Below are 15567 nucleotides of genomic sequence, written 5' to 3' on the forward strand. Positions count from 1 at the left end.
TGGGCAACTAAATTTAGGGGTATTCCCTGAGACTACCCAAGAAAAAAAAAGCAAGCCTGTCTTACAAAGGGGAGGCTAGCGAAGTACCGGAGGCCGCTGCGGTTGATAAAAAATATCAAAACTGATTTTTTTATCACCGCAGTGCGTGTAAAGTGATTGTGCAGTGATCAAAAAAAAACTGCACTGCGGTGGGGCGGGCGTGGGCGAACGCACGTGTGGGCGACCGATCAGGCCTGATCGGGCAAACACTGCGTTTTGGGTGGAGGGCGAACTAAAGTGACACTAGTACTATTATAGATCTGACCGTGATCAGTTTTGATCACTTCCAGATACTATAAAAGTACAAATGCTGATTAGCGATACGCTAATCAGCGAATAACGGACTGCGGTGCGGTGGGCTGGGCGCTAACTGATCGCTAACTACCTAACCAAGGGGCCTAAACTATACCTAAAACCTAACGGTCAATACCAGTGAAAAAAAAAAGTGACAGTTTACACTGATCACTTTTTTCCTTTCACTAGTGATTGACAAAGGGGTGATCAAAGGGTTAATTGGGGTTCAGGGGGGTGATCTGGGGCTAAAGTGTGTAGTGTTTGGTGTACTCACTGTGTAGCCTGCTCCTCTGCTGGATCCAACCGACGAAAAGAACCAGCAGAGGAGCAGGCAGCCATATATCAGATCATATTTACAAATATGATCTGATATATGGCTCTGTGATTGGCTTTTTTGAAAATCATCAGCTTGCCAGCCGCGATCATTGGCTGGCAAGCTGATGACGAAATGGTCCTCTTCGAAATGCCGGCGCGAACTGCGCATGCGCGGGCCGCATAGCGCGTCATCTCGCGTCTCACCAGATGACGCGTATATGCGTCGTTGTGCGCAGCGCTGCCGCCTCCGGACTGCACATCTGCGTTAGGCGGTCCGGAGGCGGTTAAAGGGGTTCTTCAGGAATAAAAAAAAATGAAAATACTTAAATATAATTTCATTTTAAATATATTACCAAATACCTTTCAATAGGTATAATGGCTCGTTTTGTCCGGGAGCAATTATTAGGAAAAATTAAATCTTCCTATCTTACTTGTCAGGGATTATGATCCTGAATACAGTTTAAGGCTCCTTTCACACTAGCGTTCGCTCGTCCGCTCGTGAGCTCCGTTTGAAGGGTCTCACGAGCGGACCCGAACGCAGCCGTCCAGCCCTGATGCAGTCTGAATGGAGCGGATCCGCTCAGACTGCATCAGTCTGGCGGCGTTCAGCCTCCGCTCCGCTCGCCTCCGCACGGACAGGCGGACAGCTGAACGCTGCTTGCAGCGTTCGGGTGTCCGCCTGGCCGTGCGGAGGCGTGCGGATCCGTCCAGGCTTACAATGTAAGTCAATGGGGACGGATCCGTTTGAAGATGCCACAATGTGGCTCAATCTTCAAGCGGATCCGTCCCCCATTGACTTTACATTGAAAGTCTGGACGGATCCGTCCGAGGCTATTTTCACACTTAGCTTTTTTTTTGCAATTTTAATGCAGACGGATCCGTTCTGAACGGAGCCTCCGTCTGCATTATTATGGGCGGATCCGTTCAGAACGGATCCGCCCGAACGCTAGTGTGAAAGTAGCCTAATATGATCTTCAGATGAATCTCTGTAGGAATGGAGTTCATTAGGAGACATGAAGTACAGAGAGGATAGTGGGGGTGTAGATAATGAGCAGCAGCTCTTGTATGCAGTCTCCATTACCACAGCCTCACATTACCTGTCCTGTCCGTCCTCTCTGTACTTCATGTCTCCTCATGAACTCCAGTCCTACAGAGATTCAGCTGAAGATCTTATCGGCTATATTCAGAGAGGAAGATTAGGCATCTCTTTAGCTCAGTGTTAGGACAGGTTTTGTGTGTACTAATAGGACATCAGACATTTTATTTTTCCTAATGATTGCTCCCTAGCCAAAATGAACCATTGTAGCTAATGAAATGTATTTGGGAATATATTTATACTAAATTAAGTATTTTCATTTTCTTAATTCCCGGAGAACTTTAATATGTCCTTTTCTCTCCGAATGGATATGGATATCTACCTCTTCATTTTTGGTGTCCAGGGCTCAAACACATCTCTCAATGGCGTTCCGTCGACTTATCCGTTGTTATCATCAATATGATTTATGGAGGATTAATCACCCTACAGCTAAATCATTTTCCTTCTAGTCACCTACCCATAGTTCTCATTTGAGAATTGATTACTTTTTTGGTAATGTCCCTACTTTGCGTTGGCTAGAGATGGCTGATATGGGGCAAATCACTTGGTCAGACCATGCCCCAGTCATTATTTATTTGAAATCTGATTTTACACATGGAAATGCCACTGGCGCATAAATGATAGTATGTTGCGCAAAGATAATATTGGTTCGGTTACCTCTCTGGGAGGCACATAAAACCGTGATCCAGGGAGAATGTATCGCTATAGGTTTACCTTTAAAAAATGATTCTGTTCCACCAACGACTGGGGACTTGTGGTCGGGGGTCAGAGATGTCATGAGCAGGGGCGTACCTAAGGGCTCATGGGCCCTGGTGCAAGAGTTCAGCTTAGGCCCCCCCTTCCCTCAGTGTTTTGTGGCCAGGCAGCGACACACATAGTCTTTCTGCTGCCTGAAGCAAAAATTGAAATGCCCCCCCCCCCCCATGCCAAATTCTTGACCTAACCCCTTCCCTCCACCAGAAGTGTAACTTGACCGGCATGCACTTTCTATAATACTGGTGTCTTCTTATGTGGTATAAGGGTCTTTGTGCCCCTCAGGCTCCTGGGCCCGGTAGCGACTTCTACCTCTGCACCCCCTATAGCTCCGCCCCTTTTCAGGAGTATGGAGTAACTAACAGCCCTGTTGTCTGACAGGGTTAATCACTTCTATAAGGTTGTGGAAGAATGGGATGCTTATAAAACATTGTGTGCTAAGAGACAACCTACATATGAAATATAAAGCTAGTGGGATTAGTACTCACACGCAATCTGCTATAGTTTCTGGTGCTTCTTCCCCACACCACCTTGCCCCCCCCCCCCCCCCCCATCTCGTGTATGTATTGTCGTACCTACTATAGTTATAACTGATTAATGGCTATGTAGACTTATCTGATGGGCTAAAGCTATGTGTAGCTATGTGTCCTCTTTCTCCTTTTTTACTTGTGCCTACATAACTTGTATGTTTGGATTTTGCTATTATAATTAATGGGTCTTTTTGTTGGACCTTTCTTTTTGTATTTAAACAATAAAAAAAAAATAATAATAAACAGTTCTAAAAAAATATATATATATGGGTGTCTACAGTACGATACCAGCTCCACAACTCTGGGGCTTCTCAGGCACTTGGTGAGATGGAACTCAACTTCCGACATTAAAACCGGATTCTTTATTTAAATATGAGATACAAGCAGATAAAAACTTTAACGCATTTCGGGCTACGCTAGCCCTTTGTTAAAACTATTGTAGAAGTGTATTCAATAAAGCATTGTAAGGATTTTAATTGAAAGCATATACACTGTTTACAGTCAATCTACCAAAAACACAACGGAGTTTAAGGGGTTTCTAACTGCAGGGATGATGTTAAAGGGAATCTGTCACCAGCGACCTCCCTATCAACCTGTTTGCATAGACACATCGTTGTGGTTCTCCTGATTTTAAAACACAGTTTTTCTTTTGTTGATCTGAAGCTCCATTTCTGAGTGGGGCTTGGGTGCAACAAGATCAATGGTTATGCCCTCATTGCACCAAAGGCCTAATTTGCATATTAAGAAAAAGTATCTCAGGAATGGAGCTTCAGATAAAAAAAATAATAATAAAAAAATCCTAATTTGCATATAATAAAAGTTAAAATTACACGAAAACGGGGGCATACTTAAATAAAAGAAAAGCAGAGTTTAATTCAGGTGACATTTTCACATCTATAATGTCAGCCTGTTTAATAGTGAAAATTGGGTTGACAGAAACCCTTTAACAAACCAGAATGGAATGCATTCTGGCACACTCCGTTCCGGTTTGTTCAGTTTTGTCCCCTTTGACAATGAATGGGGAGAAAACGGAAGTGATTTCCTCCGGTTTTGATAACCTCTGCCGGATGTCAAAACCGAAATGGAAAATGCAGATGTGAAAATAGCCTAAATAAGTTATGAGTGTCCGACTATGGCAACACTAACAAATTTTTATTTTTTAAAAGAAAAAGGGCTTAAATTTTTAAAAGAACTATATAAATTTGGTAATGCTATAATCATGTGGACAAACAGAATAGCGTTGATGCCTGTGACCACTATAAAAACAAAACCATAAACCGCACAAAAAACTATTTATTATCTCAATACATTATATAAACCAGTAAATGGTCTATTAAAAGTATGTCTCATCCCGCAAAAACACAAGGCCTCAAACGGCTATGTTAAATAAAAATTTAAAAATTATGACTCCTTGAATGCAGGACTGTAAAGGGAGAGTTGCCTAAAAATACAATGGTGGAAAATGAAAAAGAAACCACCTAGCAAACTTAAAGGCTATGTACACCTTTGGAGGCCATTTTTGCTTATGACTGCATTTTACTCTTTTTGGCTAACCAACACCAATATATGACTCACACACGTGAGTACCTATGCCAAACCCGCACGCAAAGTAGAAAACCAAAAAGAAGGGAAGAGGGGTGGCACAAAAGAATATAGATGAATATAAACTTTATTGAGGTCTCAAGACGAGACAATAAAAATAGAATACAGGTAAGAAATAATATTGAGGTGGAAATGGAGCACACTGGAAAAAATATATACATATAAAATATAAACACGGCACCACTAATATATACGCATGTACATATATTTAGGCATATCCGGACTGGTAAGATCATCTAAATAGCGTCATAAATAACATGAACCGGATACCTAAAAAATATATATATTAAGACAAAGCCACAATGACAACCCAGAATGGAGATCCAGAGTGGTACAGACAATATAAAGTGCAAAGTGCAACCATATATAAAACCTGGATAACTACAGAACAACTGCCCACAATGGAGCCATGGCATAAGTACCTGAGTGGTGAACCGAAACCCCATATTTTCAATTGGCCTTTTATTAAAAATATTGAGCCATTCTGTCACAAAGGGTTAACTGTTTTTCTAACTGTGTGACTGGTACTTTTACTTTGTGCAGTCATCTAATAACCCTCTTCTTTAAACTACTAAGAGGTCATAAACATTTATTAAAGCCATATTCTTATCAGTAAGATAAGAACTGAGCTATAATGAGTGTTTATAATGTCAGAGAAGTCTGTCCGCTTCCCAGGTGTCGGAAAAGACAAAAAAATCCACTGGCTACTACAGCATCTCAGCTCTGTACACAAAAAAGTATTCCATATTGTTAATAATTACCAAATAAAAAAATGTTGGGCTTAAAATAAGTACAATGCAACAATAAAAAATTTGCACCCAAATGTGTACATAGCCTTTTAAAGGGGTTTTAATCCCTGGGACCTTTGCTAGCATAGATGGACTTGTGGTGGTAATCATAATTTCCTGATCCCCCACTGCTGGGTTCTGGCTCCATTGCTAGCTCTGCAGGCAGCTCAACCCGTGACAGGCCACATTGGTCATGTGTCACCCTAATGTGATGTGAACCTGTGACCTGACTCTTGGGTGACGCATGACTTTTGGAACCAGAACCGGATGTTGACATGGGGAGACCCAAGACCTGCAGAGCTGGCAGAGAAGTGATGGAGTTGGAACCCAGTGGAAGGGATCAGGTAAAGTATAATTATCATCATGGGTCTGGCCTCAGGGGTGGATTGGCTATAGACCCTACAGAGATATTTCCTGTTGGGCCAATTCCCCAAGGGGCAACTCAGAACTCCTCTCTGCCACTGGTTGGGTACATAATGAGCTCTCAGCAGTAATTAATGATGTGAAAATCGGGTACTCATGCATCTGGCCAGTGAACACAAATGCCCTTCTGAATTCAACTGCTGCTCCATGTCTTAATCAAAGACAACTGGAGGAGGAGGAGGACAGAAAATGGCATCTATTGATGGCCACCACAGAGGGACAACTTTTGGGGCAGTATATTGTGCTGCACTTTCATATTTGGTTCTGCTGGGATGGTATTTTGCACTATTGTATTGTTGGCCACAACTACTTGTGTTGATCCACCTTCTGTTAAATTGGACCTGCCTACAACATGAGGCCACTTTCAGTTTTTGTTTTCCAGGGCTACTTTAAGTTCCCAGTTCGCCCCTGTCAGCCATGCTTGGGGATCTGTAGGAAAGATCCCCAGGAGTGAACAACCCCTTTAGGGTACATTCACACAACCGTATGAATGGGTCCGCATCTGTTTTGCAATTTTGCGTAATGGCTGCGGACCCATTCATACAAGCAACAAAATCATACATGCAACAAATATAGAGCATGTACTCTTTTTGTCCACAATCCTCAACAAGAATAGGCATTTTCTATATAGTGCTGGCCCTGTGCATTCCACAAAATGCGGAGTGCACACAGCTGGTATCCGTGTTTTGTGGATTTGTAATTTGCGGAACGCAAAACACGGCACGCTCGTATGAATGTGGCCTTAATGTGATTGAGCTGAGACTGACAAACTATAAACTGCTAGTGGTGCTTGGTCAATGATCACACAACCAAGGTGGTGCCCCTTAGTTTTGGGTTCTGCAGTAGGGTATATGTTTAGGCAGGGTCACAGTAATACTGGGTGGCATCGACCCTTGCTGTGATACAGGCTGATGCTCTGGCATGGTATCCTCCTGTGGTATGTCAGTACAAGCTCTTTCACCTTCAGCCAAGGTGGGTGGTGGCTGCCATCCAGTTCCGGACATTCTTGATGGAGGATAGATCTGGTGATGGAGCTGGCCAGGGGAGGTGCTGGATACCCTGTAGAGCACGTTGTGTAGTGTGGGCAGTGTGTGGGTGGATGTTATCTTGTTGGAACACCATATCTTCAAGTAGATGGTTTGTAATGGTCTTGGCGTTCACTGCTGCCAATTTGCGATGCTGTGGGTGTCCCTTAAGATACAGTAGCTCTTCTTGGTGTGCATCTGTCTGTTTTGACTGTCCAGAACCCTCTCTATGTGTGTGAGTTCCCTCCTCTCGCCACTGTCAACACCACCAATGCATTAAAGAAACTTCTGATCCATCTCTTTCCAAGGATCTTGGGACTTTGATCACTACATGTAACAGCCAACAGCACTGCCATATTTTAAAATAGGCTTTTTATCTTAAAGGAGTTATCACATCTTTGGGGGTCTGAGGCACCCCCTGCCGATCAGCTGTTTTAGGGAGAACCCCTGTAACTCCTTCTAGATGTTCTTTTTGTCATTTTCCAGCAGTGTACTTAAGGGTGCATTCACATGTCCGCAAAATGGGTCCGCGTCCATTCCGCAATTTTGCGCAACAGGTGCGGACCCATTCATTTTCAATGGGGCCGGAATGTGCTGGCCGCATCTGCATTTGCGGATCCGCACTTCCGGATCTGCACTTCCGTTCCGCAAATAAATAGAACATGTCCTATTCTTGTCCACAATTGCGGACAAGAAAAGGCATTTTCTATGAGCGTGCCGGCGATGTGTGGTCCGCAAAATGCAGAATGCACATTGCCAGTGTCCGTGTTTTGCGGATCCGCAAAACACATACACGCGTGAGAATAGACCCTAATAGTGAGTCAATTTCTCAAAAGTTATTCAATGTATGAATCGGATTATTAATTTGTATGATATGTGTTTAAATAGGAAGGAGAAGACACCGTTGACTTTGGCTTGGCTGGTGACCTGAAAATATCCTTGGATAAAGGTATTTTGTCTTTACTCTTAAAGCTGCCTTAACATTTCAATTTTTCTTATATTTTATTGAGACAGGAGGATGATTTGAAAAATGATAATTTTATGAGATTAAAAGATGCAGTTCATTTTACAGTCTCTCCAAACCAAGGACCAATTCTGAGTCCCACTGTCGAATCTGACCAGAATATTACACCGTTTATGAGCATGTAGATGGGTTTAACCTTTATGTCCCCCAATGCAAAACTGTGTGCATGTCCCTTTAAGAAGTTTATTATTATGTTTATTTTCAATGTGATTTGCTCTATGTCTACCATGTTTTTTGTGCAGCTGCACGAGAATCTCCAGTGGAAGATGGAGCAGGGTGGGTGGCAATCCGGTATTTTAAGGATTTGTACCTATGAAACTGGATGACTTGTTGCATGTAGGCTTGGCAGCTGAAGGCATCTGTGTTGGTTTCATGTTCATATGTGCCAGCATTGACCTGCTATGCCCACTCTTAACAGTGCAGTATGGGCATTTCTGCTTCTGCTCTACAGCTGGGAGTACCTTCCCTTCCCCCCTCCAGCCAACCACTTGTGGGGCCCCCAGCATATGCTTGGTTTGTTGTGTGTTGGTCCACCACGTAATAAAAATGGGGATACACGTAAAAGGTGTTGTGAGCACATGGCATTTATCATGCAGAGAAAGTGAATACAAGGCACTTACTAATGTATTGTGATTCTCCATATTGCCTCCATTGGTGGCTTGACTCATTTTTCCATCACATCATACACTGCTCGTACCCAGGGGTTACGACCACCCTGCAGTGCAGGTATGAGGTGGATGGAATGGGAGCTGCTGCGCGTGCATGCCTATGGGCAATCCCACGGTCCCGGCCACCAAAGAGGTCAGTGCTCTTTCTTATAGTGTGCAAGCACGACCACCACTGCTGCTAGATTGCAGAGTGGCTGTATCTCCTCGGGAAGAGCAGTGTATAATGTGATGGAAAAATGAATCCAGCCAGCAAAGGAGGCAATATGGACAGTCACAATACATTAGCGAGTGCCTTGTTTTAACTTTGTCTACATGATAAATTTCATGTACTGAAGTGAGACAACCCCTTTAAGTAACCCCATTCATTGGACAAATAAACAGAATTACCCAATCTAAAAATAAAATTTGCCTGCAAAAAAAGTATATAGTCTTTTGGTTTTGACCTTCTTTTAACCTAAAGATGGAACAACTTCCCCTTTTCTTATTACAAAAAAATCTACTGATAGATCAGATATCTCAAAAAACATTCATTTGCACGGAAAAATCTTTTTACTGGGTTCCTGTAAACTGGCGGCATTATTTTTTTTTTTACAGAGCTTTGTGGTTGCCAGTCATAGGCCTCTTTCACACGAGCGTGACAGATTGGGGCCGGATCCGTTCAGAGTGCGTTCAGTGAAACTCGCACTATTTTGCAAGCAAGTTCAGTCAGTTTTGTCTGCGATTGCGTTTAGTTGTTCATTTTTTTCCGCGCGGGTGCAATGCGTTTTGATGCGTTTTTCATGCGTGTGATAAAAAACTGAAGGTTTACAAACATTTCTTAGCAACCATCAGTGAAAAACGCATCGCACCTGCACTTGCTTGCGGATGCAATGCGTTTTTCACGCAGCTCCATTCACTTCTATTCACATGCTACGATTTTCACGCAATGCGGAACTGATGTGTGAAAAACAACGCTCATGTACACAGACCCATTGAAATGAACGGGTCAGGATTCAGTGCGGGTGCTATGCGTTCACGTCACGCATTGCACCCGTGCGGAAAACTCGCTCGTGTGAAAGGGGCCATATAGGAACATTTCTTGTAGTCTGTCTTTTTAGGTGATTAGATGTAAACTTTCCAGCAAGCGTCATGTTTGCCCATAAGGAATAGATGCTGCATTTACAGAGACACCGGGTAGATTGAAGGATGGATGTTGATCAGTAGACAGAGGTGAGCATCAGGATTTCTGATTTTAGCATCTCCACATTTTATTCAAATAACCAGATTTTAGCCTACAAAGGTACAATTCGACAACATCATCAAAGAGAATGAGACGTCGACTGCACTGCAGTAGGAAATAACTTCAACGGAAATGTGCCAGCAACATTTTTTTCTGCCAGTTAAAACCAGATAGTAGCACATATCCTTGTTTGCTAATCTGTTTTTATTTTCTGATTGCAGATTTTTATATTCTATTTACTGAACATGATTATGGGGGCGGCCATCTTATCTAAACTGTTCTTTACAGCATTAAGAAAATTGCTTTACGGCAGCCATGGGCCATAGACACAATGGTCTAGAACCTCATTGACTTCTATGGGAGTTTTCTAGGCATGTGACCTGTGCAGAGGTCATTGTACAAGGAGAGACTAGATAAGCTCTGACAATCACCTATTGTGAATGGTGGATCATGTCTTATCTATACACGGAGGTGATATCATTACAGGCAGGATTAGAATGACAGATAAGCAGATAACTGCAGTAAAGTGATCTGTACAGACCAAAAAGTGGCGCCTATTATTAGGCTAAGCGTTCAGTGCAAAAACTGCAGGATTTTTTTTTTGGGTTATAGATATTGACATGGAAAATTAAAATAACATCATCAAAAATTCTATAAAAATGTTAAACATAAAAACGTGATTTAAATAGGCCATTTTCTGATGACACATTCCCTTTAAATCAAACACAATGAGGTCTATTTGACTTTTTCAGGAGACAATGCAGCGACAATAGCAGGAATCCTGTTTTAACGATGTGAGGGACTAGAATTAAACAGTTATGGTGGGACTAGGTGCCTGCAACTCTGCTGCTGACAGTATCCCCGATGAGTAATTGATCCGTTGCAGATTTCATCTCCTGTGCTGGTCACAGCCTTGGAAACCTACTCAAAGGGCTAGTCGGACGCTCTTGCCAAAGCCTCATTTGACCTCAACTGGAAACCCTTAGCGCAATCCATGTGAGCAATGCAACTCACAGATGTCCCTGTGTCCTCATGCTACCTGTGGGGTGGCAACTGTGACATTCCCCATCTATTATGGTGCATAGGGACATTCTCCTTCAGTGTGAAATTGAATGGGACATGGTTGGATGTGTGTGGGGGTCATGGCAAGGAAGACATTTTTGTGAGGCAGAGAAAAGTAGTAAGTCTGGTCTACCCAAAAAAGAGGTATCTGGCTGTGACTGGATTTTCAGTCCTCAACATGTTGAATCATACATTGGTTGTTAACGCCATGCCAAGACCATTGGGCCGGACCAAGACATATTACTTCATTCTCTCACTTACACTTTTCAAAAAAGTGAAGCAGGCCTTACTAGTGAGGTGCGGACACCAGATGTTAGTGGGGTGCCGATTTTACCATGGTAATCAGGTGCTGCTCAGGTCTTTCTCTGGCTACTCCAGTCTCATAGTTGATTCCTTTTGGGCTTATTTTAATATTAGTTCAGGAGATGAAAGATATGTTGTCATTTTTTATTTTTTTTTGTGGGAGTACAACCAATGATGAGGTCTGGGTATTACTATGTTCTGTCTGGTGATCTAACTGAAGACGATTGATAGGTCCTGCCCGAAAGAACCAGAAACATATTCTATAAGTATTTTCTTTGGTTGTCTCTGGACCAAATTTGGTCCTTGCCTTCAGGTAGGTACTTGATCACATATGTTGGAAAAATGCATTTCATTGATTGAGGAGCTCATTAGAAATAAGAGAGATGTCTAAGATTGTGATCATGATGAAGGCCACTGGTAATGGTGACTGCCCAGCTTACTTCATTATTTTTGTCTTTTTTTTTTTTACAGTATCAGAAGCCATTTACAAGAAGTGTGTTGCAAATTGGCATAGTCCACCTGAGGAGTTACCAAATCAGCCGCTGTATAAAGAGATTAACTCTGGGATGCAGAGTGTCTTTTTTAACATAAAGAGCAGGGCACGCCCCTTGGAAGAATATAAAATAATGATATCTGTGGCTTCTGGTTTCATTGCTCATTTTCAAAACAAGAGAAGAAATAAAGTAACTTACAGGTGAGAACAAAGAGCAGGTTGTCATGTGTGTCTTGTCCTCCCCCAGTACTATGGTGGGAACCAGAAGACGTGCACAGACGATGCAATGTGAAGCCAAGCAGACTATACACAATGCATTTATACCAATCAGAAAAAGGGAATATAATGATAATCGGAAGGTTCCAGTAGGGCAGGGTGGAGGTATATAAGATGTATGTTCAGGCTCTGAGCAAGAAGGCAGCGATACCTGTCACCAGGATTTTGCGCATAGAGCTGGGGACATGGGCTGCTAGATGGCCGCTAGCACATCTGCAGTACCCAGGTCCCATAGCTCTCTGCGCTTTTATTGTGTTAAAAAAAAAAACGTTTTGATTGATATGCAAATTACCTGATATGAGTCCTGTAGTCGGAGATGAGTCAAGCGGAAAGGAGCCCAGCACCGCCCCGCGTCCTCCGAATCTTCTCCTTGCTGGCTGACGTCACAGAGCTGGAGCGCCGAAATCTCGCGATGCGCGAGCTAGCGCATGCGTAGTTCGTTCCTTGTGCTGATGCCAGTACAGGGAATGAACATGATGCTGACACTGCGCATGCGCTAGCTCGCTCATCGCGAGATTTCGGCGCTCCAGCTCTGTGACGTCAGCCAGCATATTTGCGGATCCGCAAAACACATACGGTCGTCTTAATGAGGCCTTAACGTCCGTTTCTCAGAAAGGCATCAGTGAAAAAAATTGAATTAGTCTTACCGGTAATTCCTTTTTCGCGAATCCTCCATGACGGCACCTTAGGCTACTTTCACACTTGCGTTCGTCGGTCCGCTCGTGAGCTCCGTTTGAAGGAGCTCACGAGCGGACCCGAACGCCTCCGTCCAGCCCTGATGCAGTCTGAATGGAGCGGATCCGCTCAGACTGCATCAGTCTGGCGGCGTTCAGCCTCCGCTCCGCTCGCCTCCGCACGGCCAGGCGGACAGCTGAACGCTGCTTGCAGCGTTCAGCTGTCCGCCTGGCCGTGCAGAGGGGTGCGGATCCGTCCAGACTTACAATGTAAGTCAATGGGAACGGATCCGCTTGAAGATGACACCATATGGCTCAATCTTCAAGCGGATCCGTCCCCCATTGACTTTACATTGAAAGTCTGAACGGATCCGCTCAGGCTACTTTCGCACTTAGAAATTTTTCTAAGTTATTAATGCAGACGGATCCGTACTGAACGGAGCCTCCGTTTGCATTAATATGATCGGATCCGTTCAGAACGGATCCGATCAAGCGCAAGTGTGAAAGTAGCCTTACTTGGAGATTATCCTCCTCCAGCCAGGCAGGGACAGGAAGGTTCAAAAGGGCCCGCCTCCTCACTTATCTTCAGTGTCTTCTGGACTTGACAGGCCCTAAACTTACACACTCATTCGTGACCTCCACCAGTTAATTATCTATTCTTTGTTATACGTATTAAGCCTCATACATATACCTCTAGACTAATTATTAACTTCATAACTAGTCCCTTTTTTTTTTATTTTTATTTTTTTTCGGGGGGGAATATAAGCGGTGCCGTCATGGAGGATTCGCGAAAAAGGAATTACCGGTAAGACTAATTCAATTTTTCCCCTCCCCTCCATGACGGCACCTTACTTGGAGAACTAACAGATTAGTCAATTAGGGAGGGACAACAGCCTGTAAAACTTTCCTACCGTAGGATAGGTCTCTTTTAGAATCAGTATCTAACCTATAGTGTTTTACAAAGGTATGCGGATTTGACCAGGTTGCTGCCCTACAGATCTGCTCCAGGGAAGCGGATGCTTCTTCCGCCCATGAAGTCGATACTGCCTTTGTTGAATGAGCCTTGATATTTACCGGGGGTCGTTCTCCTATTGCTATGTAGGCCTCTGAGATGGCCGATTTTAACCACCGTGTAATAGAAGGTTTGGACGCTTTTAATCCCTTCCTACCCCCTAGGAATTGGACAAATAGGTTATTAGATTTTCTCCAGTCTTTAGTTTCTGATATATACTTCAGAACACATCTTCTGACATCCAAAGTGTGAAAAACCTCTTCTTTTTAGATCTGGGATTTTCACAGAACGAAGGGAGAACCACCTCCTCCATTCTATGGAACTCCGAGACAACCTTAGGCAGAAAGGAATTGTCGAAACTTAGAATTATTCTGTCGTCCCTGATCGTCATGAAGGGTTTTTTAACCGAGAAGGCCTGTATCTCGTTAACCCTACGTGCAGAAGTAATGGCCACTAGGAATACTGTTTTAAGGGTCAGATATCTGATATTTGCTGACTCTAAGGGCTCGAAGGGGGGTTTAGTGAGACCGGAGAGGACAGAGTTTAAATCCCACGGAGCGACAAGAGGTCTACTCCGGGGTCTGAGTCTGACGGTTCCCTTCATGAAGCGAATGATCCACGGATTAAGAGCTATCTTTTCGTCTAAGTAGGCACTTAATGCTGAAATTTGAACTCTAAGAGTACTAGGTTTTAGCCCTTTGTGAAAACCTTCTTGAAGGAAATCCCGAATAGACAGAATACTCCCCCTGGAGCTAGAGGTATTTTCTGAACACCAGGAAACATATCTCTTCCAGATTTTGCGGTAAATTTTATTAGTAACCTCTTTTTTGCTGGCTAACATGGTATTAATTACTCCGTCCGATAAACCCTTAGATTTTAAGACTGCCTTTTCAGGATCCAAGCAGAGAGGTGCAGACTTTGCGTCTTTGGGTGGAAAACTGGCCCTTGAGAGAGGAGGTCTTCCGACCAGGGTAGAATCCAAGGATCCTCCCTGGACATCTTTGCCAGGAGAGGAAACCAGGATCTCCTCGGCCAGTTGGGGACAATCAGGATTACCTCGGCCCTCTCTTCTTTTATTTTCCTGAGAACCCTTGGAATCAGAGGCAGAGGTGGGAAACAGTATGCCAGTTGGAAATTCCAAGGAAGAGCTAGCGCATCTGTTCCTGCACTCCTCGGATCCCATGGATCCAGGGAAAAATAGGTTGGTAATTTTGCATTTATTTTGTTTGCAAAAAGGTCTATTTGGGGAAGACCCCACCTTTGTGTTAAGGACTGGAAAATTTCCTCCTTTAAACTCCACTCCCCCGGATCTAATTTCCTGCGACTGAGGAAATCCGCCTGTATGTTTTGCGTCCCTTTTAAAAAGACCGCTGACAGGGAGAAGAGATTCTCCTCCGCCCACAGGAAAATCTTGTTGGCTAGGGCTTGTAGTTGTTTACTTTTTGTTCCTCCCTGGTGGTTTATATATGCTACCACCGACTTGTTGTCGGATCTTATTTGTACGTTGGACCTTTTTAACTCCTCTGAGAAGTAACTCAGAGCCTCCCACACCCCCAGAAGTTCCCGGTGATTTGATGAGTACCTCTTCTGGGACTGTGACCACTCCCCTTGGGCTGACATTGTTTGGAGATGTGCTCCCCAGCCCCAAAGGCTGGCATCCATGGTGAGGATCACCTGATCTCTCACTAACCATGGAACTCCCCTCTGTAAATTTAAATTTAATTCCCACCAGTTTAGTGAGGACCGTACGTGATCCGGAATTATTATAAGACTGTCCAGGGAATCTTGATTCCGGTTCCATATTTTTAACATAAACGTCTGAAGAGGACGGGAATGTATTTGCGCCCACTTCACTGCCGGGATACAAGCTGTAAAGGTTCCTATCAGGGCCATCGTTTGTCTTATGGTGTGGGATCTTTGTTGCCTGAACTGTTTTACTTGGGATTGGATTTTCGAGATCTTTTCTGCTGG

At 43.7% G+C, this 15567-nt stretch overlaps 1 protein-coding gene across 1 annotated transcript in view; it reads left to right on the plus strand.

The window, feature by feature from the left end:
• LOC122946300 overlaps window positions 1–15567 on the plus strand; it is a 95979-nt gene that overhangs the window by 22342 nt on the left and 58070 nt on the right. The window contains exons 3-4 of the mRNA XM_044305818.1: window positions 7754–7814; window positions 11613–11835. Of these exons, the coding sequence (XP_044161753.1) occupies window positions 7754–7814; window positions 11613–11835 (284 nt within the window). The remainder of the gene's footprint in view (window positions 1–7753; window positions 7815–11612; window positions 11836–15567) is intronic.

The sequence above is a fragment of the Bufo gargarizans genome, chromosome 9 (assembly GCF_014858855.1).
Source record: "Bufo gargarizans isolate SCDJY-AF-19 chromosome 9, ASM1485885v1, whole genome shotgun sequence".
Classification (NCBI taxonomy): domain Eukaryota; kingdom Metazoa; phylum Chordata; class Amphibia; order Anura; family Bufonidae; genus Bufo; species Bufo gargarizans.